Source organism: Eublepharis macularius, chromosome 16 (assembly GCF_028583425.1).
Source record: "Eublepharis macularius isolate TG4126 chromosome 16, MPM_Emac_v1.0, whole genome shotgun sequence".
In the NCBI taxonomy this organism is placed as follows: Eukaryota; Metazoa; Chordata; class Lepidosauria; order Squamata; family Eublepharidae; genus Eublepharis; species Eublepharis macularius.
Genome location: NC_072805.1, coordinates 18589291 through 18617137, shown reverse-complemented (window position 1 = coordinate 18617137; position 27847 = coordinate 18589291). Strand labels below are relative to the sequence as shown.

Sequence of the window (27847 nt, the reverse complement as noted above, 5' to 3'; positions counted from 1 at the left end):
GGCTCATTGGCCTCACCTGATAACAGAAATGCACCGGGGCGGGGCGGGGGATGGACATACCTGATCACACGCGTGTGCCCTTGTAAGGAGGTGCCAGCTTCCCCATGCCCATCTTTCCATTTATACAGGTCAACTCGCTGGTTGCTCTGAAATTAAACAGAAGATGTAAGTATCCACAATAAGGATGGAAGAGTAGGTAACAGCTACAGAATCAGTCTCGGGATGATGGCTGGAAGACAAATGGTAATAAAAAAATCTTGCTGAAGTTAAAAAGATCTAGAAATGGTCAGTGATTGAACAGAAGCCCTTCCAGAAGCCCCACCTTGAGTTTCATGATGAAAGGTGGAATATAAATAATCCAATCCAATCCTAGCGATTTAATCGTGTCCGATCCTTGGCTACTCTGTAGATCATATCCCTCCAGGCCTTTCTATCTCTGACTGCTGCTTTCAATTCCTTCATGTTCAGTCCAGTGTCTTTCATGATGGTATCCAGCCAGCGGGTTTTTGGTCTTCCTCTCTTCCTCATTCCACTCACCATTCCTAGCATCATTGATGTTTCTAGTGAGTTGGCCCGCATTACATGCCCGAAATAGCTGAGCTTCTGCTTTGTAATCTCCCCCTCCAGAGACATGTCAGGTTTTATGCGTTCCAAGACAGCTTGGTTTGTTACTTTTGCTGTCCAAGGGATCCTCAGGAGTCGAATATAAATAAATAGAAGTAAAAATCACTTGCTTCAAAGCCCATCAATTAGAAAAGTACATTCTCTGGCAACTAAGAACAGGGCCTTCACAGCTGTTCCTAACTTTCTTGTAGACTTTCCTATGAAGACTTTCTTAAATAGGTGTCTTGATGCTCCTTCCTTTTAAGTTATCACAACTAACATGAAATATAATTTTCTAAGGACAATGCTGGTCCTTTACCTTGGAGCATGTTTTTTTTAATTATTATTTACTTATTTACATGCTTTAGGGTTTTATTCCCTGGATGTTTTATGGGTCTGGACTTTGTAAGTCATCTAGAATTGAAGAGACAACTGCATAACTAAACCAAACTCTAGACATTTCAAAGACGCCGTCTTCTGGAGACCAGCTTTGAGGGAAAAAAGCGCATGAGATGGATCGGTCCTTTTTTGCCCAAACACACTGACTCAGTTCAGACATCTTGTGCCACTGGAAAAAGGCTGTTTCATAAAGAGCTACATCAAGAGCATTGCAGAGGGGGAAAACGGATTAAGTAACAATATATTCTGGTTATGCACATGTAATCTAGGGAACTTTGCATAAATTTCAATGTAGCTTGTTAACAGGTTGTATAACGTTAATACACATCTGTTTCTTCTAACTTTTTGATAGTTGTTGGATGACAGTATTTCAACAACTTTTGAAAGTAGTTGGACAAAAGTAGATTAATGATTCTTTAATTGCTAGGATGGACCAATAACCTGAACTTTTTGTCAACTTTTAAAGATCTATGAAACTTATCAGGAACTTGCATCATAACATCACACCAGGCTTTAGTAGAATGTCATGAATGAAAATCAAAGCAACTAAATCTAAGATGAACCATATCTTTACATTACTGTCACATGCGAAGGATCCTAGAGATGTCTTTATAGATGGCACAGTAAACACGGGCTTATTAGATTGTGGGAATGCTGTCAATGTAGTTTATCTGGATATCATTAAAGCTTTTGACAAGGTTCCTCGGGATGTTCTGATGGGTAAACTGGTGGACTGTGGACTAGTTAGATGGATAGGGAACTGGCTGGATAACCACACCCGAAGAGTAGTTTTCAATGACATCGAGTCTGATTGGAGGGAAGTGTCCAGTACAGTGCCACAGGGCTCGGTTCTGGGGCCAGTGCTTTTCAATATTTTTAGAAACGATCTGGATGAGGGTTTGAAGGGATTACTCATTAAATTTGCAGATGACACCAAACTGGGAGGAGTAGCAAACGCCCTTGAAGATAGGGATAGAAATCAGTGAGATTTGAACACACTGGAAAAGTGGGCAGATTTCAACAAGATGTGATTTAACATGGATAAGCGCTGGGTTCTCCACCTGAGAAACAAAAACGCACAGCAGACATACTGGATGAGGGATACACTTCTGGGCAGCAGTGTGTGTGAACGAGGTCTTGGGATATAGGTAGATGTGAAGCTAAATATGAGCAGTCAGTGTGATGTAGCAGCAAAAAAGGCAAATGCAATCTTTGGGTGCATCAATGAAGGCATAACATCCAGATCAAAGGATGTCATTCTCCCACTATATACTGTGTTGTTCAGGCCCCACTTGGAGTATTGTGTGCAATTCTGGAGGCCTCACTTCAAAAAGGACGTGGACAAATTGGAATAGGTGCAGAGGAGAGCAACCAAGATGATCAGGGGCCTGGGAACCAAGCCCTACGAAGAATGACTGAGGGATCTGGGAACGTTCAGTTTGAAGAAGAGGAGGTGGAGGGGACACATGATTGCTTTCTTTAAGTATTTAAAAGCCTGCCATTTAGAGGAGGGAAGGGAGCTGTTCCCGGTGGCAACAGAGGATAGGACTCAAAACAATGGGCTTAAACTACAGGAGGGAAGATACCGGCTGGATGTTTGGAAAAACTTCTTCACATTAAGATTAATTCAGCAGTGGAATCGGCTGCCTAGGGATGTGGTGGATACCCCCGCCCCATTGGCCGTCTTCAAGGAGCAAAGCAGAAAGAGAGCTCCTCTGAGTCTAGAAAGCTTCCCAATGAACAAGAAAAACCCCAGGGTTTTAAAAAAAATGTGCAAAGAGCACTTTGCAAAGTGCAAATTTTTTGTGCAAAGTTGCACATTTTTTTTAAAAAATATTTAATTTATCTTTAGTGTACCCCTGAGGTTCTTCTTGTTCATTGGGTAGTCTTCAAGGAGTGTCTGGATGAATACTTGTCGGGGATGTTTTAGGCTGTTCTTGTATTAGGCAGGGGGTGGACTAGATGGTCTGTAAGACCCCTTCCTGTGATTTTATGTCAATTAGCATAAAAGATGCCACACAGATAAGAGATTAAAATTTTGACAAATAAAATCTCATGAAGAAGATTTAGGTGAGGAATATTTGTAGCATAGGAAAAATGCAAGAGAGGGATCCCTAAAAAAAAAAAAAGTGAGGAATATTTGTATCTGGGTGCGTATCTATTGAAAATTCAGTACATTTCATAGTAGACTTGAGTATGATCTGACTTTAAATCATTACTAGCTTTAATTGAGAGGAGATAGATTAACTTTTCATTGCATGCATTTGTTCATCAATTATTGGTTTTATTTTAATACGCGGTTATATTTTAATGTCTTGCTTAATTTAAAGCAGGGGTCCCCAATCTTTTTGAGCCTGCAGAACTCATAAATAAATTGTACTAAGAGGTAGTTTCTCTAACAGAGAAAATTCTGCTTTTAGATCTCATTTGAAGCTTCTGAGCTCACCAGAATTTAAGACACAAATCTCTGTAACAGCTTAGTGCTTTAATGAGGCACAGATAAAACATTCCGTTACAGGACCTTAAAACAATGGAAAGCATAGTTTTCTAGGGATGGCTTCGGCACTTTACTTTGGAGCTGCACATTGCAAAGCTTCCAGGACCTTCTCTAGAATTCAGGTATCTCATACTCACAATCCCACCCAAATTGGAAGTGGGGGGCAGTTACTGCCGGGAAACTGCAGAGTTAAAAGGTGTGCATGTGTGCGGAAACACAAGTACACAAGCCCTTTTCAGTCATTACAGCCATGTGTACTGGGACTCTAGCAACCACACATATTGGTAGTGTCATGTTCTGGCAGTTAGATCCCCATAGTACTCCACTACACACACTCCAGGGTATGAGTTAAAGTTACTTTATTAGAGATCCATCAGCTTCAGCATACACAGACAAGGGTCTTGGCAGAAGTGACGTGTAGAAGTTTGGAGGGGTTAGTTATAGGGAAAGTTCCCGCCTTTAGGATATGGACGGTTAGGATTCAGGCGCAAAGGAGCCAGGAAGGGTGGGGGAGGGGGTTTGAGACAGGAGGCGAGAAGAACTGGAGTAGAGAAGCAAAAAATGAAGTTATTTTCAGTTCCCAGGCTCAAGCCGGTAGTCAAGGACACATTCACAAGTGGCTGCAAAAACGAAAGTAGACACCAGAGTAGGCACCTGTAAGATAAGCAACTCCCAGCCAAATAGGCCACTGCTATGCAACTTCACATACTCTCAGAGGATCAGTACAGAGTACAGAATACAGAAAATACTCATGGCTGATATGTAGACAGACATATATGACAGGTAGCATGCACAAACCATGCAGACATAATGTTGTCTGAACATGGGCAGTGCATATATCTTGCACGAACATCCAGCTTCAGTGTGTGTAAACCACCACCGTGAAAAATCTAATGATCAACTAAAGCTGTATGGGTATGTAAAATGCATAAGTACCCCTCTTCACCTGGGGATGTACACACAGTTGGGAAGCTCGTATGTATGGACATAACAATGCTCCTTATACATGCAGGATCACCAATCTGGCCTCAATCCCACAAGTTATTTAGATCCACACACTGCAGTGTTAGGACCCAGCCAGAGAGGAAATGCAGCTGAGTATCAGGATTGGCTTACCGAAGCAGCAAAGTAGTGTGCGTGGCTGTCGTGTGGGTTCCACTGCACAGCGCCGATATCCCACTTGCTCTGGCGAGAGATCTTGCGGTGACCTTCTGCTGGCACGTCTAGGTTGACGATGTAGAGGAAGCGGCGTCTGCAAGGCACGTGCGTAATGCGCCATCAACGTTGGAACCAAGGTGCATTCTGCAACCACTTTCTCCAGATGCCTTTTTTGTCAGGCTAATCAGGATAAAAGGTCCAAGCTCGAGAAGTTAGACTTCTGTTTAGCTTCTCAGTAACAGAGGATTAATCACTCAGGAGAAGGTGCACTGTGACAACATTTCTCAGCAACTAGAAGTATACATGGGGGATATGTACGACCTGCGTCTCTAAAAGACCCTCTCAGCACTATGTGCCAACTTCAGTCTTCAAGTTGCCACCTGCCGGCTGCTCCCTTCACTTAAGGTAGCCCACCCGGCATCTACTTGATCCTGTTCCTTTTTTGTGATAGCACACACCTGGTGAAACAGACCCCCAGAAGAGGTGAGAGGGGTGCCATCTTAGAGGTTTTTAGGAGGTCTACCATACCCATTTCATTTGCTAGGGCTTTTAGCAGGGTGTAAACTGCTGGCTTCTTGGGGAGGGGAGGGAAGGGTTAATTGGAGTTTTATTGAACTTTGAAAGGTTTTTAAATCTGGAACCATAAGCTGCCTTGAGCCAAAATGGAAAGATAGGGATAAATATTTTAACAGGTAAGTAAAAATACTATCAAAGAATATTTGTACCCATTTTCTTTTATTCACCTGGATATACAATGCTCACAACCTCTACTAACTTAACAGAAGAGATGAACAGTTAGAAGATAAACACAGCATTGCATGAGTCTAAAGCAGCTTGCCCACAGAGGGAAAGGAGTTCAGTCTCACAGAAGCAGTCTCATTTATGTATTTTCAAAGTATCTCATACTGAAATCACCTTGAACAAAACATAGCAGCCCCCAATACTTTGCATGTTTATTTTCAAAATTCCTACAGAATTAAAACATCTTGCAAGGTTATGTTTGCTCTTACATTTCTAGATAGCCTAAATTAGACTTGTGCACAAGTCTCTTTGGGTAGTGTCAAGCTCTTTTTCACTGCTTTTTAAACATAACAGACATTTCAATTTTAATGCTAAAACATTCCACAAACATATTATTATTTATTGCCCATGAACTGACCAACCGTCTCTCTGCATATGCATTTCTTCTGACCTTGACTGTAATGATTTGTCATTTTTCTGGTTCCCCTTTCACCTTGATTTTAATCTTTCAGTTAACATATTGTCTCTCTCTCCCAATAAGGTTCAAACCCCTCCTCAAATTACCTCATTCATAACCAACACACCTTCGTTTGTTCTCGACAAAACACTTTCAGATATTTAACAAAGCAAGATATCACCTGATTCTTATTTGTGAAGGCCTTTTTGGTCAGTGTCAGTCATTTTTTGACATTTGATGCTCAACAGCCTTTGCTAGATCTGTGACGGCGTTCACCGTGCCACCCTAACTGGAGTTCCACCCTTCTATGGCCATTGACTTTAACAGACTTAGAAGAGCGTCACCCATCTTAAGACAGCACTGACGCTATTGTCAACTACAAGCTCCATCTTGTTTCCAAAGCTTCACAGAAGTGAGAAAGATAAGAAGGGAGGGAGTCAAAAGAATTTATTACTACCACTAGCAAGATAGGTATTCGTTATCGCAGGCGATGTGCAGAGGGAAGGATTGTACGTGGCAAGGACACAGGGTTTGTGTACAGAGAAGAGATACAGCACACGGTAGGAAGAGATGCAATGCACACTGGGTTCTCCCACCAGCAAGGCGTACGCCCCCCTCGCGGGGATGATAGGTGACAAGAACAGTGTTTTTACTTTACTGCACAGGAACTAACGGCAGCATCCACTTTAAAAAGAAGAAAGTGAAGGAACATACTGAGTTTGAGACGAAACCTTCTCCTTCCTCGCAGAAGACTCCGGACAGGACCATCAAATTTACTCCTATCCCTGGATCTGTTTGTGTGTCACACTACACAAAAGCATTGTGAAGAGCCCTGCCAGAGATGACTGAACATTCCTCTAGGCCAAAATTCTGTTATCTAGATTGGCCAACAAGACATCCCCGAGGAAGAAGGAGACGCAGCCACTGATGGATCTCTCCTGCGTGAATTTCTTGAATCTCCTTTTAAAACCATCGAAACCAATACCGAGTCCTTAGTTAGGCAGGCATTCCACACTGTACGAAGAAATATTTCCTTTCGTCCTGGATCTGCCGCACAGCCGTTTTATTTGCTGACCCAGGAGTTCTAGTATTAGGGGAAAGGGAGAAAAAGTTTTCTCCATCCACCTTCTCCAGTCCATGCATCAGTTGGCAAGACTCTTATCATGTCCTCCCTTGGGCATCTTTTTTCTCTAAATTTAAAAAAGCCCCAAAGATTTTTTTCCTCTGTCATGGAAAATGTGCTCCAAATCATTTTGATTTCTCTTTTCTGCACCACTGTGTGACAAAATATTTGGAACTGGAAGGAAACCAACAGATGGAAAGATATTTTATGTACATCAGTTATACCCCGTCTTTCACTCTAATGGGGACCCGAACTGGCTTAACACTGTGCTCTTCTCCGCTGTTTCATCCTTATAAAAAACATGTGAGGAAGGCTGAGTAACTATGGCCCAAGGTCACCCAGCAAGTTTTTGTGGTGGAGTGCAGAGTCAAAAAAACTTTTATAGAGAGAGAGAGAGCTGGATGGACAGAAACTACCCTGTCTCTGGGATTACCCTATACCAACTGTTGGGCTGAGACTAAAAATCTGGAAAATGGGCCAAATTAAACAGGTTGTACTACCAGTATTTTTTTCCTTTGGAGCTTTTGTCCTTTCCCAGACATTTTAAAGGGAAAGGGAGCGGATAAAACAGAATCCGGGCACTTGGAGAAAGAAAGAAGCAGGAAAACAGATAGATGTAGTAAAAAGAATTAGAAGTGGGTCTCAAGCAGCAAGTTGGGTGTAAAGGCTTTACAAGGCTGCCACACTGGCACTCCAGCATCAGCCACCCAAAATCTAAAGCGAAGGCGATACAAATCAGAAGGGTCCCCGTAAAAAGGGCTGGATGGCATTTGCTTTGCTTTTGTGAAATCGTGCAGTAACCGAGTCCCACAGGGCATATCCCACACCAAATTAGTACAGGATGTGCCATCCTGGGCATCAGGTAGGTGGCTGGCCTGCCTAACCTGATGGGAGTTCTGAACCTGCACAGGCTAATGCAAGTTAGTCATTTTTCTTACTTTGCATAATTTTCTGTTTTGCTGTTGGGAACTAACGATGCAGGGCGTGGAAGCACTGCTCCTCATCACTGTAAAAGCCCTCTGCTTTTTGAAATTTCATTAGACATCGGCCACACACTTTCAAGGATTTCTTTGGGGCCTTGAGGGCTAGAAATTTACTTCCTTAAAAGCAGGGTTGTAGCTGAGCCCCAATACTTTATTTTGTGTGTTTTTGCCATTCTTGTGGAATCATATAGCCTTGCCCCTTGCGGGGGGAGAATCTCCAGTGAAAAGGATACAAAAAAGCAGAAAAACAGCCCCAAATGCAAATTTAATGCCCCAGATGTGGACAGCAGGAGCCCTGGAGAGGAAGGTGCCAGGAATGGTGCAATCTCCCACTGCACACAGAAAACAAATGCCTGCTTAGGATAGCTACGACTATTATGGCACATCACTGCAGACTGGAACAAAAAGAGAAATGTAAGCAAGGCTTTGGAAAATACACATGCAAGGACATCAGATAATCAGATCAACAGAAGCAGAAGGTCACCAGCTGCAAAGCTAAATACATGCAAGACGAGATTAGAGATAAGACAGGAAAAGGCTCCGAACATCAGCGATCTGGGGAGGGGGGTGGGAGATGACGTGAAAGATCCAGGCTCTCCGACTCAAAGTCAACACTCCTCAACTCCAGATTTGAGCAACCTAGCCGTGCTCCAAAACCGGTTGAACCAAGGACCCTGATTCTAGGCAAGCCATCACCCAAGTCCTGAATGTTCAGGACAGATGAAAGAAAGTTTGGCACATAACACATAATATAATTCATTGACTCTAAATGCAGTGGCAGTCACTAACATAGGGGACAAGTTCATAGGGAAATGGATCCTTTCAACAATTATGATAGCTACGTAGAACTGTCATATGCAGAGGCAGTGTATCCCCAGACTCCAGATGTTTGGTCAAAATAACAGAAGTGGGCAGAAGTGGGTTTTCCTTCATGCTCTGGAAAAACCGCCGACAGAACAGGCATCTTGCTGGGCATGGATGAAAACGACATATTGAACTGACTGAACTGCTAGGGTGTGATCTGGCTGTGACCTTTCTTTCTTTGTTTTTTCACTGGAGTGATGCCCCTTTGAGAATGCAAGAAGAATCCTTGCACCAAACTGTGAAAAACTTGCCTTCCATGCTCACCACCAAAGAGCAGCCTAGTGGCTGCTGGCATTAACGGCAACTCTAGCGCAAATGTTTCAGCACTCACCCAGAAAGCACGGCATGCTGCCCAAGACAGTCCACAGACATTGCAGTCGCCTGTAAAATGAGGGAAAGAGAGAAAAATAAATCCCCTGTCATCAATTTACCAAATAATGCAGAAAGAAAAGAATGAGGTTGGGAACCATGGCAAAATCCCACAATCAAGAGATCACCACAGCTGTGTTTACCTGTTTAAATATGGCTAATAGGAGTTATAGGAAGGAGCTGATTTTGGGAACAGAGAGAATGAACTCACAAGCCAGCTCCACCAGAGTTCTTTTTTTTAAAGGTACATTCTGCGTGCTTAAAATCCACCTTAAGTGTTTTGTGGACTGCAACCTGACAGCCACAGTTCTGCAAGTTCCATTGAAGTGACAAATGTCATGTAATGAGGTTTATCACCTCCGAGACTGGAGTACGATAACCCAACACGATAAAAGATAACAACTCATGAGAACCATCACATCATTATAGCCATTAGGAAGGAGGTCATAGTGTAGATAAATCGGGGCATACCAATTTAATATTCGGTGGCAGCATATAGGGTTCCCCAACTTTGCCATGCCCATGGGCACTTTGGGAACTCTGAGAACAGGAAGCGGGTACCACCGCAGAAGGGCTTCCATGGGGTACTGGGGACAATCACAAAATGTTGGCTGGTTCCAAACCAAGTATCATTCTGTGATGGAGGCAACTGTTTCTGAAAGGGTGCTCCCTGCAGACTCGGGAACTCTTCTAATGCGCACACACGCACCTGGTTCAATAAGAAGCAAGCCAGGACCGGCTCTTTGCTTTGTTGGGTTCATAATTTGGGGAAGAAGAAAATGGCACCATTTTGAAGATTACTGACCCAGTACCTCTCCAGCTGTTTTTTTTAAGTGAGTTTTTTATTTTTGCTAGAAAGTAGGGAATACAGAATAGAAGGGATGAGGAAAAGAAATTCATGTTATACAAATCTGATACACTGCACCATTCAATCTAATATGTTTCTTAGTACATCATTATATTCTGCAGTTCAGCTATTTATTTGCAAATATTTTAGGTAACATCCATAAAAGTCTTTGTCTTAACTAAAAGCTAAGTTTCTTCAAACTTCTTTTGTATCCAGTTGTAAAATGGCTCCCAAGTGTTATTATATATTGTGTTCTCCATATCTTTCAATAAACTTGCCAGTTTATCCATTTCAGCTGTCTCAAGTGTTCTCCAGCTGGTTTGGATGAGCAAGCAGAGTGCTGAACTTTGGCTGAGAAGACTGGAGGTTTAGTCCTTGGGCACCCATGAAACTCCCTGGGAAACTCTGAGTCAGCCGTATTCTCTCACGCTAACCTACCTCCTCAGTGTGCCGTTGTGAGCATAAAATGGGATAAACCCCAGTTAGGATTCCCTGAGCTCCCTGAAGGGAGGTCAGAATTTAAAGACAAATTAAAACGCACTGGGATTCTCACCGTTACTTCTAGCGAACAAGTTCCATGGAAGAGAACAACTGTCTATTGTTCTACCTAACAAGATCCCATCTCCTGATGAAAAAAACAGACCCATAGTGAGAACCCTAAGCAATGAATGTAGAGACATTGTGGGAAGGACAAGCAGACACGGTTTTCCAAAGGCCGTGCTTGAAAACCCCACCCTCCTAGTAACTTAGCTGTTGGCTTCACTGGTTTTAACAGCCCCTGAGAATCACATTGCAACTGAAAACCAATTAGCATAGGTAGAGTTGACAAGGGGCTTTCGGTACTGGTCCCAAAGCGGCACAGACAAAGAGTCCCAAGGACTTCTGGACCACTCGTTTCAATAATGCTTGGCACGTCAGCAATATTGCATTGCTAGATGGCAATCAGCCAGCCTGCAGGTGAAATACAGCACCATAAAAGCTAGAGACTGATTAGAAGAGAAACAAAACACTGCCTACCAGCTTCTCTCTGCTGGGTTCCTGCTCCACTAATGTGCCAGGCTAGGTCAGTAGGTAAGTAAGCACAACAGCTGCTGAATTAGGGATGGCTGTTGGGGAGAAAGGTTTGCTATGCAAGAGGCAAGAGCTCAAGTCTGGAAGGAGAAATTCAGCCTCAAAAAGGTTCAAGTCTATGACAGATTTCCTGATAGACTCATAGGGTTATAAGGTACCGCCAGGGTCGTCTAGTCCAACCCCTGCACAATGCAGGAAATTCACAACTGCCTCCCCCCCACACACACCCAGTGACCCCTGCTCCATACCCAGAAGATGGCAAAACATCATAAGGATCCCTAGCCAAACTGGACTGGGGGAAATTGCTACCTGACCCCAAAGTGGCGATCAGCATTACCCTGGGCATGTAAGAAGGGGCCACGAGAACTAAGCACTGATGTAAACCTTCCTGCCCTCCTTCTCATGATCTGCCAAGGTTCACAGATTCAGCATTGCTGTCGGATGGACATCTAACCTCTGCTTTAAAACTTCCAAAGAAGGAGAGCCCACCACCTCCTGAGGAAGCCTTTCCCACTGAGGGACTGCTCTACTGTAAGAAAGTTCTTCCTAATGTTTAGCCAAAAACTCTATTGATTTAATTTCTACCTGTTGGTTTCTACCCGTTGGTTCTTAGATGAAAACTCCTGATTACCTGTTGGTTCTGGTCTGACCTTCTGGGACAACAGAAAACAACTCTGGAAGGCTGCCCAGAGTCAAACAACTACAAGGGTGCACATAAACGCATGGAGCTGTCTTCTACTGAATCAGACCCTTGGTCCATCAAGGTCAGCACTGTCTACTCAGACTTGCAGCAGCTCTTCAGAGTATCAAGCAGCGGTCTTTCACATCACCTGCTACATCATCTTTTCAACTGGAGATGCCAGAGATTGAACCTGAGACCTTCTGCACACCAAGCAGATGCTCTACCACTGGGCCACGACCCCTCTGGGTACCTGGTAATTGCTTCTGTTGCAGAAGTACCCACTGGGAGACGGAGACGGAAAAGGTTGCAACATTTGAGAGGAAATCCAAGTCACAGCTACAGATGGCGATCCACAAGATCTGAGGGAGATGATCTGGTTTGCTGAAAATCCACCCCTCACGAGCCATCTCTATCAAAGACATATTTCTGGAGAATCCAATTTGACTGACTTCAAAAAGTGGAGATGTGTTTTGTTAAGGCCAGATCTGACATCAATGAACTCATTAAGCACAAAAAGTAACAAGCAAAAAGGACCTTAGCTCTTGGGAATTCTCAAGTAGAAACCTTGGGCTGACATAGCAGTGCATGATGATTCCCATGTTGCCATTTCATGTGTGTGGGTCTACAGATGTATTTAACCTGTGCTTGCCTGCAACCAGCCACTCGCCTGGTTACCTGTAGCTAGCAAGAACCTCCCCTCGAAGGGATCAGGCAAGGACTAAAGCAACTTGCGTAAGTTGGTTCTTTTTGGGTAGCTGTGTTAGTCTGTCTGTAGCAGTAGAAAAGAGCAAGAGACCAGTAGCACTAACAAAATTTGTGGTAGGGGTATGAGCTTTCATGAGTCAGAGATACCGACAGGTATCTGAAGAAGTGAGCTGTGGCTCACGAAAGCTCATACCCCTACCACAAATTTTGTTAATCTTATAGGTGCTACTGGACTCTTGCTCTTTTCTATAGGTTCCTTTTGTCTTTTAGGCCACACAAATTATTAACACCAGTACGCATAGTGGTACTGAGTTACTAGCTTCTGGGGACTTACTTGCATAGCTGCTTCTGGGAGAACCGGTACAGGACAGAAAACCGAATGTTAGATCAGAGACCTAGCTTTAAATCCTCGTTCGGCCACAAAGTTCACTGGGTGCCCTTGAGTCAGGCACGATCGCACAGCCTAATCTACCTCAAGGGGCTGTAATGGGGATAAAATGAAGGACAACACCACACACACAGCACCTAGAGGAAGGGGTGGAATATGGCCCCAAAGTGAAAATCACACAAGCCTGCTCCACATCTGTTTAACATATCACTTGAGACCTAGGCCCTCTGCCGGCCTCACAACTTTCCTGTGAGTTGCCACCAGTTCATCTACCATCTTTCCCCAAAAAAGATAGCAAGCTTTGTAAAGAGCTCACTGGTCACCTGTGAAAAATGAAATCCTGCCCTCAAATCATAGTTGACTTATGGTGACCCCTGTTGGGGTTTTCATGGCAAGAGCCTAACAGAGGTGGCTTGCCACTGCCTGCCTCTGCAACCCTGGTCTTCGTTGGAGGTCTCCCATCCAATTACCAACCAAGGCCAACCCTGCTTAGCTTCTGAAATCTGACAAGGTCAAGCTGCAACACCTGTGGTGAGAGAGAATTCCCTTCAGGCAGCCAGAAAGGAAGCTTTAAAAATGCGTATTTTTCAGTCCTTTAATATTAGATATCTGGATTGGAACAGCAATGACTTTTTTTTGTAGACTAACAAAGTTGATGAATGCGCTTGCAAAGCCGAACTACAGCTCCCCAGAGGAGAGCTTATTGCTGCTAAACAGAGCAGGATTGTTATTTTCCAAATACTGGAAGCCATAACCCTGTTAATCCAGCCTAGAAATGGCATTGACCTTTCGAGTGCAACAGCAAACTGCTTGACTTGTATTCATTATAGCCCACAGAACCGTCTCTGAAGCATTGCTACCTAAGTTGTCAGAGCTTGTTACTATTGACTTTCCTACCATTTTGACAGGCTTCACTGTGGAGGCTGTCTTCAAAGGGAGTGGGTGGTGGGTGGGAGAAGGCACCCACTTCCCCCTCCTGAAGTTTAGCCTGGCAGAGAGAATTGTGGGGAGGCTGCCATCACTGGGCACAGGGCAGAATTCACCTACCCACTGGGGGGGGGGAAACACCTCTGCACTCTTTTGTAATGATACCATGAGAAGTATTCTAGAGTTGGGAAAGACCTCCACTACCTCTTGGTCATACTAGCCATTCCTAGAGCACACACTGAGGCAGAAGGCCAGTGTGACCAATTCATGATATTTATAAGTTTTCTCAGAAACACATTCTTTGTGTGTGTCCTACAGCCCCTAATTTGTTTGATGATACCATCTGAACAAGACAAACTGTGCCAAGCTCTGGGAGCGATGTAAACAGGGCTAAGAGTAATTCATTTAGAACATTGATATACCATCAGAGAATCTGCTCAAGCTGAATAATAACAAAGTAAAAGGTAATGAGGCATTTTAGGAACCTGGTTAGGCATTTCATGTGCGAGTCTTCCGACAAACCCAACATGGTGCTCATGGGTGCTATGACACCCTCTATGAGTTTTTAAAAAGGGGGATGAGGCCAGATGCAGCTTTTTACCCAGTATGGTTTCTGATTAGCTGTGCAGAGATTTAAAAATGTTGATCTGGCCGCAGCTGCCATCACAGCACAAGGATCTTCAAGGTGTGAATGCAGGTAAGCTGTGTATAGGCAAGAAACTATTTTAAGACACGATGTTCATTTTAAAAGGCATCCCATTAAAGAGAGCTTCTGCTTGAAATGTTGAAGAGTTACTCTTAGTTATGCAAATAGACGAGTCCAGTAGCCCCTTTAAGACTAACCAACTTTACTGTAGCATAAGCTTTCGAGAATCACAGTTCTCTTCGTCAGATGCATGATGCATCTGATGAAGAGAACTGTGATTCTCGAAAGCTTATGCTACAGTAAAGTTGGTTAGTCTTAAAGGGGCTACTGGACTCTTGTCTATTTTGCTACTACAGACTAACACGGCTAACTCCTCTGGATCTTAGTTATGCATAATCCTGACATTTTGCAGTTGCGCCCATCACCCTGTGTCAAAATTCCAATGGCGCTAAAGGCTCAGGCACATTGGGGACTCCTGCAAAAGATAATCTAAGCACCTTGCAGTTCATTAATCTCCATAAATTAATGTTCATAAAAGAGAGAAAATTATATCTGGGGTGACAGTGGTTTATTTTTCATGAACAATGGGCTACTGATCAGGAATGACTGTGACTGGGCTGGGGAAGGATATATGGTAACTACTTTGCTTGGGGTCGCAAAACACCTTGAACTGGCCCTGGGCAAAGGGTGGGTATTGTCTCCCCTGCAACAGTGTCCCCAAGTGAACTCCTTAATTTTCCCCATGGGAAAGTAGTAAACAGGTGCAGTCAGGAACATACGGACATACAAAACTGTCCTCTTCCAAGCCAGACCTCTGGTCCACCTAGCTTAGTGTTGTCTACGCTGACTGCCCTTGGTTTTCAGGCAAAAAAAAGTATGTCTTAACATTTGCTGCTGGGGACTGAACCTGGAAAATCCCGCATGCCATGGGCAGTATCCTTGGAAAGGACTACACTGGGGTGGGGGCTCGATCCATTCCGTTACCCAGCCATTAGAAATCAAGCATGCTCCTATATGCCTAACATCCTACCTGGGGAACATGAGAAAGACAATGATGTACATATCACATTTAAATACTGTCTTTCCTTCAAAGAAATCAGAATTGTATAATGGAGGATGGGGCAAAAGTGAGCCCGTTTTAGGATCATAACAACCCTGCGAGATTAGGTTGAGTGTATGCAACTGGCCCAGAGTTTCATGGCTGAGCAGGGACTATGAACCTCGGTCTCCTTGGCCCAAGCACAGCATTTGATGTCATTTGGCCAGGCTCAACTTTATTCCAGGGTTTTAAGAATAGCTCTCCGATTGACTGTGATTACTTTGCATATTTCAGGGCAGAGCCTTGACAGCCTGCAACAAGGAAGGCCCTAGGCACACTTGCATTTGAAGTCAAGATGAACCGTGTCAGCCAATCATTTTTCTAAAATGAAAAAAAAACCTGAGATGCAGGTTGAAGGCAAACTCTGAACATTTCCATTCCTGTTTGCAGCAGTTCAAAAATGTCCACCTAATCACAAAGAGTCCAGTAGCACCTTTAAGACTAACCAACTTTATTGTAGTATAAGCTTTCAAGAATCACAGTTCTCTTCGTCAGATGCATCTGACAAAGAGAACGGTGATTCTCGAAAGCTTATGCTACAATAAAGTTGGTTAGTCTTAAAGGTGCTACTGGACTCTTTGATTTTGCTACTACAGACTAACACGGCTAACTCCTCTGCATCTAATCACAGTACCTCCAGAGGCATAGCCACGTTTGTCTGCTGTGGCAAAATCAAACAAGAGCCCAGTAGCACCTGAAAAATGAATATTCCAGCATAGCCTTTCTTGAGTCAGAGTTCACTTCAGACCCACCCACAAAAGCTTAGGCTAGCATAACTTTCCTTTGCCTTTAAGGGGCCACTGGACTTGTGTTTTATCTAATCATGAGGAGCACTGCAGTTATTCAACCCCGTAAGGATCCTAAGCACACTGCGGGGCAGGGTGCGATTGTAGTTTGGTTGGGAGCATCCTTTCAGGTCTTCATGGCTTCCAGCTTCAATGAGATCAGTTTCTGTTTTTTTCTTCTTCTTTCAGCACAAGCGCTGTTTGCTAGAGATGAATTACTTGCTCCGCCATCGTCCCCCCCTCCGCGCCACAATTAGATTATTCAACACAAAGAAAATGTGTTTCTTGGATACATCTCGCGATGTGGGCCGGAAAAATTTTCAATGCTATATTTTTCAGCGGAAAATTTCCCATCTCACGTATGTAAATATAGCCTGCTTATCTATAATTGTCAGGGCTGCTGTGCTGCAAACCCACCGCGTGGGATTGGCCGCATGGGGGATAGAACGCGGGGACAAACCCCAGTGCTTGTACATGGTCCTGGCTTGTGCACGGTGGTGTTTGCCTTCTCTGGCTAACATCATTTAAATTTGGCTAACGTTATGTAAATACTGAATTTATTTAAACTGGAAAATTTTCCGATTCAAATCATCGGTTAATATCCGTACTCTTCTCAAGCGGAAATGGTTTCCTAGTCTTTTTAATCACAAGAGCAGAATGACTAGAAAAGGTTTGGTTTGCATATGCTCTTTTATCTATTCTTGGTTCTACTCCGTGCTCCTCTGTACAAAGAGAAATAACCCCATATGGTAAACATTCTCCGCTTTATCCTCGAAAGGGAAATTCTGTGCAGACCAAATAAGACAAACCTCCCTCAGCATACCCCTGTGATCTCTGGAGGGGGCTCAGTTCATTCACTTCTTTTATAACCCACTTTCCCCCCCCCAATGTGGACCCAAAGCAGCTTACACTGTGCTCCTCTCTTCCATTTTATCCTCGCAATAACCCTGTGAAGTAGCATGGACAGAGACTGCGTGACTGACCCCAGGTCACCCAGCAAGCCTCCACGGCAGGGGTTCAAACCTGGGTCTCTCCGATCTTCGTCTGACATTCTAACTACGATACCGTGTCGGCTCACAATCCTTATAAGGATGTTCAACCACAGCCTGAGAAAAGCATCCCCCTCCAACAACGTTAAGATGAGCAAGTCTTGCTACCTCCTCACTTTAACACTACCCTGCATGAGAGCAGAACAAGATCTACGGCATATTAGATGTTTGCGATGGTCTATGCCAATGCGGCTCTGCCGTCATGGCATGAGTGAATCCCCCGACTCCTGCAGCGCTGAGAAACCAGAAGCTCGGGCTTTCACCTTTACTATCAGATGACATTGTGATGCAATTAGAAAAGGCAGCCTGCCTCCTAGAGAAGAGCATTCTTGACTTCATGGAACACATGGCCGCTGTTCAATAACAGGCAACCAGGATCCTAGTTAAAAATTCATTAGTGGATAGTTATCTGCACATACTTTCCCATGAAGATTAATGACTTGTGTTTCCCTCTCCCTCACCACTTGTTTTACACTAAGTATTGTGACCGTCTCCTCAATGGCCAAGAGCGGGGCAGGACTGATATACTTGAAAACTGTGAGATTTTGTTTGTGCGGTGCTGCCTGCTGCTCAGAGACTCCAGAAACGGAATGTCGAATATATACTATGGAATGGTCATGGCAGCTTTGCAATGCGGTCACACCCACAGCAGTCTTATTTTGGAATAAAGGGGCATTCACATAGTCTCAGCTCAGCACAGCAATACGAAAGGGGAAGTCCAGACAGTTTCTATTTCAAGGATCCAATACCTTCTTTGCCCACTCCCACATCTAAGAGACGTGGGATATTTAAGTCCATAGTTGGCCACGTGTGTGACCTGACTCATAAGAATGCAGTGATCCCCTCCCCTGCATGATAAACTCAAGGTTGCTGGGTGGAAAATACCATCCACCACCTGAGCTCTTAGGGCCAAGCTACAAGTGATGAATGGCACTTGAATGGCAAGTGAACAGACTCACGTGTATTCCTCCCTGTTCACTTGCCCTCCACTTGCACTCCACTCGATCACATGACCGAATGGAGTGCAAGTGGAGCACAAGTGAACAGGGAGGAATACACGTGAGTCTGTTCACTTGCTATTCAAGTGTCATTCGTCACTTGTAGCTTGGCCCTTAGGTGCATTAATACACCTGTCACGTTCTAGAGCACCCTGGGCCAGAAATGGAATGTGAAAAAATAAGATACCTTTTCTCTGATGCCCATTCCAATGGGAGAGCACCAGTGGAACTGAGTGGTTAAGAGCACTGGACTAAGACTGGGAAAATATTTAATTTCTTTTCTAGGAGAGGCTGTGCCTCAGTGATACAGCATCTGCTTAGCATGCAGAAGGTCCCGGATTTAATCTCCAGAGAAGAATCAGGCAGCAAATGATGTCAAAAACCTCCACCTGAGATCTTGGAATGCTGCTATCACATAGCATTGATCTTGAGGGACCAAGGGTCTGATTCAGTACAAGGAAGCTTCATAGATGTTCTTATGTGAAATCTAGACTCAAATCCTCACTCAGCCATTACGACCACCAGGTAACCTTGGATCAGCCATTCTTTCTTGGCCTGACCTGCCTCCCAGGGCTGTTGTGAGAGTAAATGGAGAACTGAACCAAGTATTCTGGCCTGACTTGACTGGAGGAAGGGTGGTACCATTATGGTACTGGGTTGGGGTGTGTGTGAAGCAGATGGCAGGGACAGGCAAGCCAGCACCTATTTATTAAGGAAAGAGATGAGCGGGCAAACTGGAATAATCTCACCTGCTCCTTTTTGTGGCTGCCATGTTTTAGCACCCAAACAATTGTTTTTTTAAAAAAAGAGTAACTGTTGCACAGGCACTATGGCTCTTTCTACCATCATGAACCAACATTTAGGGAAACTAGAAGCCCAGTGGCAGCTTAAAAGGTTAACAGTATTTGTTCCAGCATGACCTTTCATGAATCAGAGCCCACGTATTCAGATGCTCTGAAGAAGAAATCATAATCCACGTTTTATAGGAAAAATTACAGAAGAGGGAAGGAAAAGCTGGCCATACTTGCCACAACAACCTTAACTGAACAGACTACGTTGACAAGCTCAACATGAACTTTCCAATACATGTCCTGCAGATATTTGTGCTTATTATACAAATTTCAGCTCTCAACAGAGAACTAGAATGTTACATTTCAGTAACAGACCTCATGATGCGATCAGTTCCTCATCAGTGAGACTGGAATAACAACTGCTGGTTACACAAGGGCGGAGTGGTGATAAATAATTAAAGCTCTCTGCAAATTATTAGACATATATACATTTATTAATAAAAATAACTACCAATAACAACATTCCCCACTCCCGTAGCAAAAGGTAAGAACATAGTGGTACTTGCCAGCATTAGGAATAAATTCCATACACTCCAGCAATAAAGATTTGCTAAGGGACAAACTACATGTTAGAATTTGCAAAGTGTAAGGTCTGGGTTCCTGCAACCTGACTTTGACTGAGACAGTTAAATATCAGGTGCAAGGTCATTTCCCAAGAACACGAGGCCTCCAATTCAGTTTGAGATGATGGGGGAGAAGAGGCTTCAGTCTCTACACCTGCGCTGTTTTTCTAATACAAAACAGCACCAAGGGATATTATCAACCTCATTGGGGGGCTACACGTGTATCCTGCCAGTAGTACAGAAGCATGTGAGAATCCACATACAGAGGAAGGATAGCCCTAAATATCAGAAGCTTTGGATAATGAACAGAGCAGGGCAGTGAGCGGCCTTTACATCCTGCAGAAGCATCCCTTTTGGCCAGTGCTGGAAACAGGATTCAGAACCGGTTTAACACTGTGATCCTAATCACAGTTGCACCTTTCTAAGCTAATTGGCTTCAAAAGGCTTAGAAGTGTGCAACTGCATTTAGATTTGCACTGCCAGGTTACCAGCTCATTAACCACAATCCCTATCCTATGTCTTCATCTGTAAGTTAATTAGCAGGTGCATAATGCCTACCTTCGTACTGTGAGAGAAAGAGAAAGCTTTGCCTGCCAGTTCCTGTGGCATCTCACAAAGTATTGTGGCTTGAATTTTCACAGATTAGAGCTCATGTCAACACTGCCATCAAGTATTATTTTCAAAAATACATAATGCACACTTGAGCACAAATAAAATGTAGTCTCACAAACACATAAAGCTGCCTTATACTGAATCAGACCCTTGGTTCATCACCATATAGATCCAGAGGAGTTAGTCGTGTTAGTCTGTAGTAGCAAAAATAGAAGAGTCCAGTAGCACCTTTAAGACTAACCAACTTTACTGTAGCATACGCTTTCGAGAATCACAGTTCTCTTCATCAGATGCATGGAGGGTCCCTCCATGCATCTGAAGAAGAGATCTGTGATTCTCGAAAGCTTATACTACAGTAAAGTTGGTTAGTCTTAAAGGTGCTACTGGACTCTTTTCTATTTTGGGTTCATCACAGTCACTACTGTCTACTCAGACTAGCAGTTTCACGTAGAAGTGTTTCTCATCACGTCCTATCTGATCCTTTTAATTGGAGATGATGGGGACTGAACTTGAGACCTTTTGCATGCAAAGTAGATGCTCTACCAGTGAGCCACAGCCCCTCTTTGGGGTAAAAATAATTGTTTATATTATCCAACCTCTGGACCTACATATGTCAACTGCAAGTAATTTTTTGTGTGTCTGATGAAACAAGCTCTGATCCACAAACAGGCAGAGCCTATTTTGTCAGATGTGTGTGGCAACGTAAGTGGGTAGGCAAGCATACAGACAACATGAACACAGAGGCAAGGAGGGGAAATGTTTTACCAAAGGGCAGTCATCTACTCCTGAGGTTAATGCATCACACACTTGTCAAAATGGGTTCTGACCTATGAAAGTCACAATAACTTATTTAAAGAAGAAAAAGATTATTTGTAGCTTTTGCTACATTGGACAAATCTGGCTGATCCTCCAGAATCTACCAACTCCTGCATATCAAGAAGGCATTAAAAGCCGAGGATGCAAGCCAGGGTTGAGGTTTTATTTCATTCTGATCAGTTGGTACCCCTGAATCATTATCAATAAAGAGTCATTTGGTGATGGTACCCAAGAAAGACGATTCTTATGTTCATAACAGATACATATATTGAGAAAAAACAGGGACAAAAGAGGCCCATCCTCATATCCCCACATCCCCACTGAGCCATGAAACCCAGTGGGTGATCTTTGGGCCAGCCATTCCCTCTCAGCCATGCCTACCTCACAAGACTGTTGTTGTTTCAAGGATAAAATCAAAGAATGAAGAATCCCAACTCTGCCATGAGACATTTACTCCCACCTCACAGGGTAGTTGCTATCACAAAAAGGAGAAATAGAGAATCCTCACTTCTGTGAGAGGGATGAGCCATTCCCTCTCAGCCATGCCTACCTCACAAGACTGTTGTTGTTTCAAGGATAAAATCAAAGAATGAAGAATTCCAACTCTGCCATGAGACATTTACTCCCACCTCACAGGGTAGTTGCTATCACAAAAAGGAGAAATAGAGAATCCTCACTGCCGTGAGAGGGACGAGCCATTCCCTCTCAGCCCCGGCTACTTCATATGACTACTGTTGTTTCAAGGATAAAATGGAGAAAAGGAGGATCCCTGCTCTGCCGTGAGCCAGCCACTCCCTCACACTCACACTCCCCTCACAAGGTTGTAGTGAGCATAAAACAGAGAATCCCCACTTTGCAACAAGCTCCTCCCTCACAATATCTCTTAGCCCAGCCCACAATGCTCCGAGTGCCTTATCTGATCTGTATTTAAATACCATAATCTGGAGCAATACTGTTACTTCTATTTTATATTGTATGTTTACTGATTTTTTAATTATTTTTTAAACAATTATATTGACTGATTCTTGATTTTATATGCATTCATCCTTTATACCTTTGTGTTTTATCATTGTTATCACCAGTCCTGAGCCTGCTTGCAGGGAAGGAGGGCTAAAAACAGAATAAACATTTAAATATGTGCTCCTATGTGCATCTGATGAGGAGAGCTGTGGTTCTTGAAAGCTTATGATACAGTAAAGTTGGTTAGTCTTAAAGGTGCTACTGGACTCTACTATTTTGCTACTACAGACTAACACAGCTAACTCCTCTAGACCTATGTGCTACCTGTGCTTCATGTTGTCTAATGTCAGTCCTAGAATTGCTTGTGCTCTGTTTCAACATTTCTTTAATGACTCGGTGCTTGCACAGGGGGCTACCTTTACCTTTATCTTTGTAAACTTGTATTTATTTACCCTATAGTATTGTTTATGGAAACGTCCTTGATACCGACTGTACTAATCTCACACTGCGTAATCCGCCTTGAGTCTCAGTGAGAAAGGCAGACTATAAATGACATCATGGTCATCATTAATAACAACAACAACCCACTCAGCCGCCTGCCCCATAGGGTTGTTGGAAACATACAGGGGAGGAGCGAAAAAACCATGCACGACCCCTGTGGAAAAAGAACGAAGGGGCCCAGAAATGTAAGACAATTTACAAGCCTTTTCAAACGAACTGGGGGGCGGTTGAAACCGCTACGTAGCCAAAGGCAGCAGCCCCAGCCTGAGTGAGGAGCAGGGGGAAGGCAAGCTCATCCCTTCGCAAAGATGGGGACACGCTTTGACCCCCCCAACCGAGGACCCGCCGCTTAAACCCGCCCGGTCTGAGGCGGGAACCGGTTACCTGCGAATCCCGGAACTCCACCACAACATTCTCGCTGCTCCAGCGCGCCGCCATCTTGCCCAGAAAGCAGCAGGAGCGCCAGGTGGAGAAGACGCGGCCGGACGCAACGGACGCAGGCCGCATGCGCGGGGCCTGCCGGGAAGTGTAGTCTAAATAGGTTCGGAGGGAAAGGGAAAGCGGAGTTTCTGCCCGACGCAAGGGACGCAGGCAGGCCGCGCGCGCAGGACCTGTCGGGAAGTGTAGTCTGAGGAAGCTCGGAGTCGAAAGGGAAATCTGAGCTTTTGTACCTTGCGCCCTTGGCCTGGAGGTCCTGTGTGAGGTGCGAAGTTACGCTGCCAACCTCCAGGGGTGATAGGGTTGCCAACTCTGGGTTAGGAAATTGCTGACGATTTTGGGGGAAGCACAGCAAAATATAAAGCCATAGTGCATCCTCCAAAATAAGATTCCTCACATTTCTTCAGTTCTTCAGATAAGAAGTGAGCTGTGACCCACGAAAGCGCATGCCCTACCACAAATTTTGTTAATCTCATGGGTGCTAGTGGACTCTTGTTCTTTTCTGCTGCTACAGACAGACTAACACAGCTACCCAGGGCTTTTTTTCTGGGGAAAGAGGTGGTGGAACTCAGTGGGTTGCCCTGGGAGAAAAATGGTCACATGGCTGGTGGCCCCGCCCCCTGATCTCCAGACAGAGAGGAGTTTAGATTGCCCTCTGCTCTCCTGGCAATCTCAACTCCCCTCTGTCTGGAGATCAGGGGGCGGGGCCACCAGCCATGTGACCATTTTCAAGAGGTTCCGGAACTCCGTTCCGCTGCGTTCCCCTGAAAAAAAGCCCTGCAGCTACCTATCTTGAGCTGCATCCTCCAAAGCAGCCATTCTCGCAAGGGGAACTGAGCTCTGCAGTCTGAAGATCAGCAGGCCCCACCTGGAAATTGTCAAGTGTAAGGTGAGGTCTGGCGTTCTCATGGAATTAAAATTGAGACTCCAGCCTGTACAGATCAGTTTTCCTGGAGGAATTGGTAAGAAGGCAGACTGTGTTGCATTACAACCCCCAGAAAGCTCCCCAAACGTTGTCCTAGCACCACCCACAAGTCTCCAGGAATTTCCCAAACTCGAGTTGGCAACCTTGGATCCAAGTCTACTTCGAGGGCTCATGTGTGCGCGCCATCAAGTCACAACCGGCTTATGGAGACCCCAGCAAGGGGCTGTCAAGACAAGTGAGAAGCAAAGATGGTTTGCCAGAGCCTTCCTCTGCAGTCTTCCTTGGTGGTTGCCAGTCAATGTACTGACCCTGCTTAGCTTCCAAGATCTAACGAGATCGGGCTATACCGTGCCGCCTTCCCTCAACTTAGAGGGCTCACACACCCACATTACAAGCATTTATTTCTTCTGCTAGTGTTTGGGGGGGCTGCTTTGGTGCTGTGAGGCACTGCATTCTGCATATGTTCAAAGGCTCCTCTTTACTGTACCCTATCAGGAAGGAGGGACGGTCTAACCTCAGTGCTGGTGCTTTGTAAGCAATCCGTGAGCCAGTTTCTGACATCTGTTTTAAAAGGGATCTGAGGGCAGAGGACTGGCTGGCAAAGACCCTCTCCTTAGCTGAGAAGGCCCTTGGAGAGCAGCCAAATCAACATAAAGCTGCTCTGAGCCTGGTGATGCTCTGCCTCTTACATAGCAGCAAGAAGTTTAAAGTTCCCATGACCCATATCTCTGCTTACATTGAGCTGATATTGCAACCAGTTCTTCATCCCCAGATGACACAGAATACATCCTGTGTTAAAATTTAATTTCTAGCCATGTATCTTGTGAATTTCTTTGCAGGCCTAATGCCCCAAATAAATTATATCTTGTGCAAAGAAAAAAAAAACCCAAGACGTTACATTGGTATGGAGTATACGGCAAACTGATTCATACAAATGATGTGAAGACTGTGTTCCAGAGAACAATCGTGTCACAGTTTGTGCACAGGCATGGAGTGTAGGGCTATGATCCGCTGCTGTGATTCTAAGTAAACATAGGCTACGGCTGTGATACACCCAAGGTGACAGAGGAGAGAGAGCTTAACTTTCCTGGTTTCCCACATGATCCCAAATAACTGCATCGGCTCCCTCCCTTTGTGCTGCTATGTGTGTCAATGGCTATTTTAAGAGTCCTCTTGGGGTATGGGAACAAATAATGAGTGTGAAACGAGCATTTGTAAAACAGGCAAAAGGTGGGATTCCCTCATCGTCAGTATTCATAGGGCCATGCTTCCAGAGAACCTTTCTTTGTCCTCTCCATGAAGAAAGCTTCATGGCTTTCTTCATTGGCTAGCACATGGCTCTCTTCATTGGCTAGCACATGTGAGCCCCCCTCACACATGTGCTAGCCAATGTTGAGCCCAGCAGGGCATGTTCTGGCCTTGCAGTGTGATCCTAAGCAAAGTTACGCCCTTCTAAGACAGTTGAAATCCATCAACTTCTGGGGTGGTTTCGGTTCAGGAAAGAGCAGCCGGAGATGGTTTAAGACCCTTTCCTCTGTGCACTGCAATCCCTGTCTAAATTGGCTCTCACGTACCTGGCAACTGAGTCCTGAGCACAGAAATCACAGCGTGTGTTTGATTGCCAGGAGCTGGGGAAAGCGCAAGGCAAACGTCACGTGTCACTTGGCCGTCAGTAAAGCACTTCCTCCAGCTGACATTTTTTGGGCTTGCTAAAGTGTGAGCTACAATGTTTTTTTTTTGTTACTTTGTGTATGTGAGCACTGATTTAGCCCAGAGGGCTGGTTCTGGAGTTAAGCTCGGGTGAAACCTGGTACAAATAAAGATCTTGTTGGCCCAGTAGCAACAGCGTTTCAACATCAGGTCACCATGTACCTAAATTTATTTACTTCATTTATATGCTGCCTTTCCCCCCAGTGGGGATGTACAGTGGCATACTGTGTTCTCCTCTCCTCTTTTTATCCTCACAACAGCCCTGTGAAATAGGCTAGGATGAAAGTGTCTGACACAGCAAGTGCCATGGCAGAGCCGGGATTCGAACCGTGAGTACTGATACATGTGTCGCTCTTTGGGTGGGTGAGACATATGCTTATGAGTACAGGTGGTCCACCAGCCCCTGAGGAAGTCACGAGGACGAAATCTGCCGCTTAGCCGGTTGCAGTTAGGGCTGCTTTTTGGTTGGACTCTACAAATAACATCTGGGAAGACACCTGTATGGAAAGAAAAGAGAAGAAAAGACATCAAATATATTAAGGATCATAAGTGATTCATACTTACCATCTCTTCTACCCACGGAGTACTTGCCTTGTTCCTAAGAGGAAAACAAATGAGGCAGGAGCCAAAAAAAGACCGTTGTAGAACAACCAATTCTTGTACTCAATATCGTTTTACTATTTTGTCTCAGGCAACATCACAATCGAACGTAGTTGGCAATATCTGTTCAGAGAGTGACCACCCGGGGGGGGTCGCTCCCGACGGGAGAATGGCAACGGGTATGCCCGGCTGAATATCCCGTTTCGCTATGCACACGCTTCTTCAAAAGCCTCCGTACAATTGCCAATAAATATGTTAATTACAAAGGAGGAGGAGTCCACCATTGATTTCCTCTATTTAATATCGGGCTCAAAGCCTCTATTCTCTCTCGATCTCCTGTAAGGAGGAACATCTGACGTGAATGTTAGTGCATGACAACTTAAGGCAGAATAACAATTTGTTCAGTTGCTAACAGGCCACAAGACTCCTGTTTTGCTGCAACAGACTCACAGTGCAAATCTTACACAAAGCTACCAGCATCAGGTCCTTTTTACGTAAGGGTTTAGAAGGGTGAAGAGCAAGAGTCCAGTAAATTAACAGAGTCCTATAAGACTAACAAAGCTTTTGTGAGTCACAGCTCACTTCTTCAGATACAGCTAGAAGTAGTGAAACTCACGAAAGGTCATACCCTACCACAGATTTTGTTAGTCTTACAGGTGCTACTGGACTCTTGCTCTTTCGTACTGCTACAGACAGACTAACACAGCTACCCATCTTGGTCCAGAAGGGTGTAACTGCTTAGGATTGCACCGTAACAACAGAACTCTATGCAGAGAAACGAAGCAGGAGTCAAGCGGCACCTTAAAGACCAACATTATTTATTCTTTAAGGAGCCACTGGACACCTGCTTTATTTTGCTGTAGAGTTACTTCATTTTAAAGCCATCAAAACGGACAGATTTAAGAATGGAGTAACTGCATAGAACTGCACCATAATGTAAGGGGAGCCCTCCTGTTGCCGCCTTCCGGCTAAAGTACACAAGACGAATTACAAGAGGACACTCAAGTGAAGGGAGCTGCAAGGTTAGCTGGGAAGCATAGTTTGAATGTCATCTCTCTCTACAGAGCTGGCACAGATCGCTCCTCAGAGGGTTTGTTAATTTCCCCTTTGCCTCCTGCAAGGCTCTGTCAATCTGGATATGGGGCCAGCCTTTAGCAGCCATTGCTGGTCCTCTTCTCCCTGGATCCGTCTAACCTCCTTTTAAAGCCATCTCCATGCCCGGGCAGCGAGTGAATGACTTGTTGAGCGGAGCAGCAAGAGAGCCTCCCTCGACAGGGCCGGAGTCGGGCTGCCGCCGTTTGCGCAGGGCTGCAGGGTGACGCGGCTGCCCTTCGGCGCGGCGCCCCTTCGCCCGGAGGTCCCGAGCGCAAGGCGAGGGGGGAGCCGAGCGCCAGCGGCCCCCGGGGGTGGCTGAGGCGGGCCAGCCCTTGACGCAACCCCGCGGCGGCGCAAGGAGAGGGGGCGGGCGGCGCAGGCGCGG

The 27847-nt window shown here is 44.8% G+C and overlaps 1 protein-coding gene across 2 annotated transcripts in view; it reads right to left on the bottom strand.

Moving 5' to 3' along the window:
* Positions 1–23142, bottom strand: part of WDR59 (WD repeat domain 59) — a 73376-nt gene extending 50234 nt beyond the window's left edge. Inside the window, exons 1-4 of one of the 2 annotated variants that reach the window (XM_055000714.1) lie at positions 23079–23142; positions 9157–9206; positions 4616–4751; positions 61–146 (exon numbers count right to left, since the gene is read on the bottom strand). In XM_055000714.1, coding sequence (XP_054856689.1) covers positions 61–146; positions 4616–4751; positions 9157–9206; positions 23079–23132 — 326 coding nt within the window. In that variant the 5' untranslated portion in view covers positions 23133–23142. Of the gene's footprint in view, positions 1–60; positions 147–4615; positions 4752–9156; positions 9207–21614; positions 21680–23078 lie in introns of those variants that run through there. The other variant, XM_055000715.1, reaches the window with a different exon arrangement.
* Between the last annotated feature and the right edge of the window lie 4705 nt (positions 23143–27847).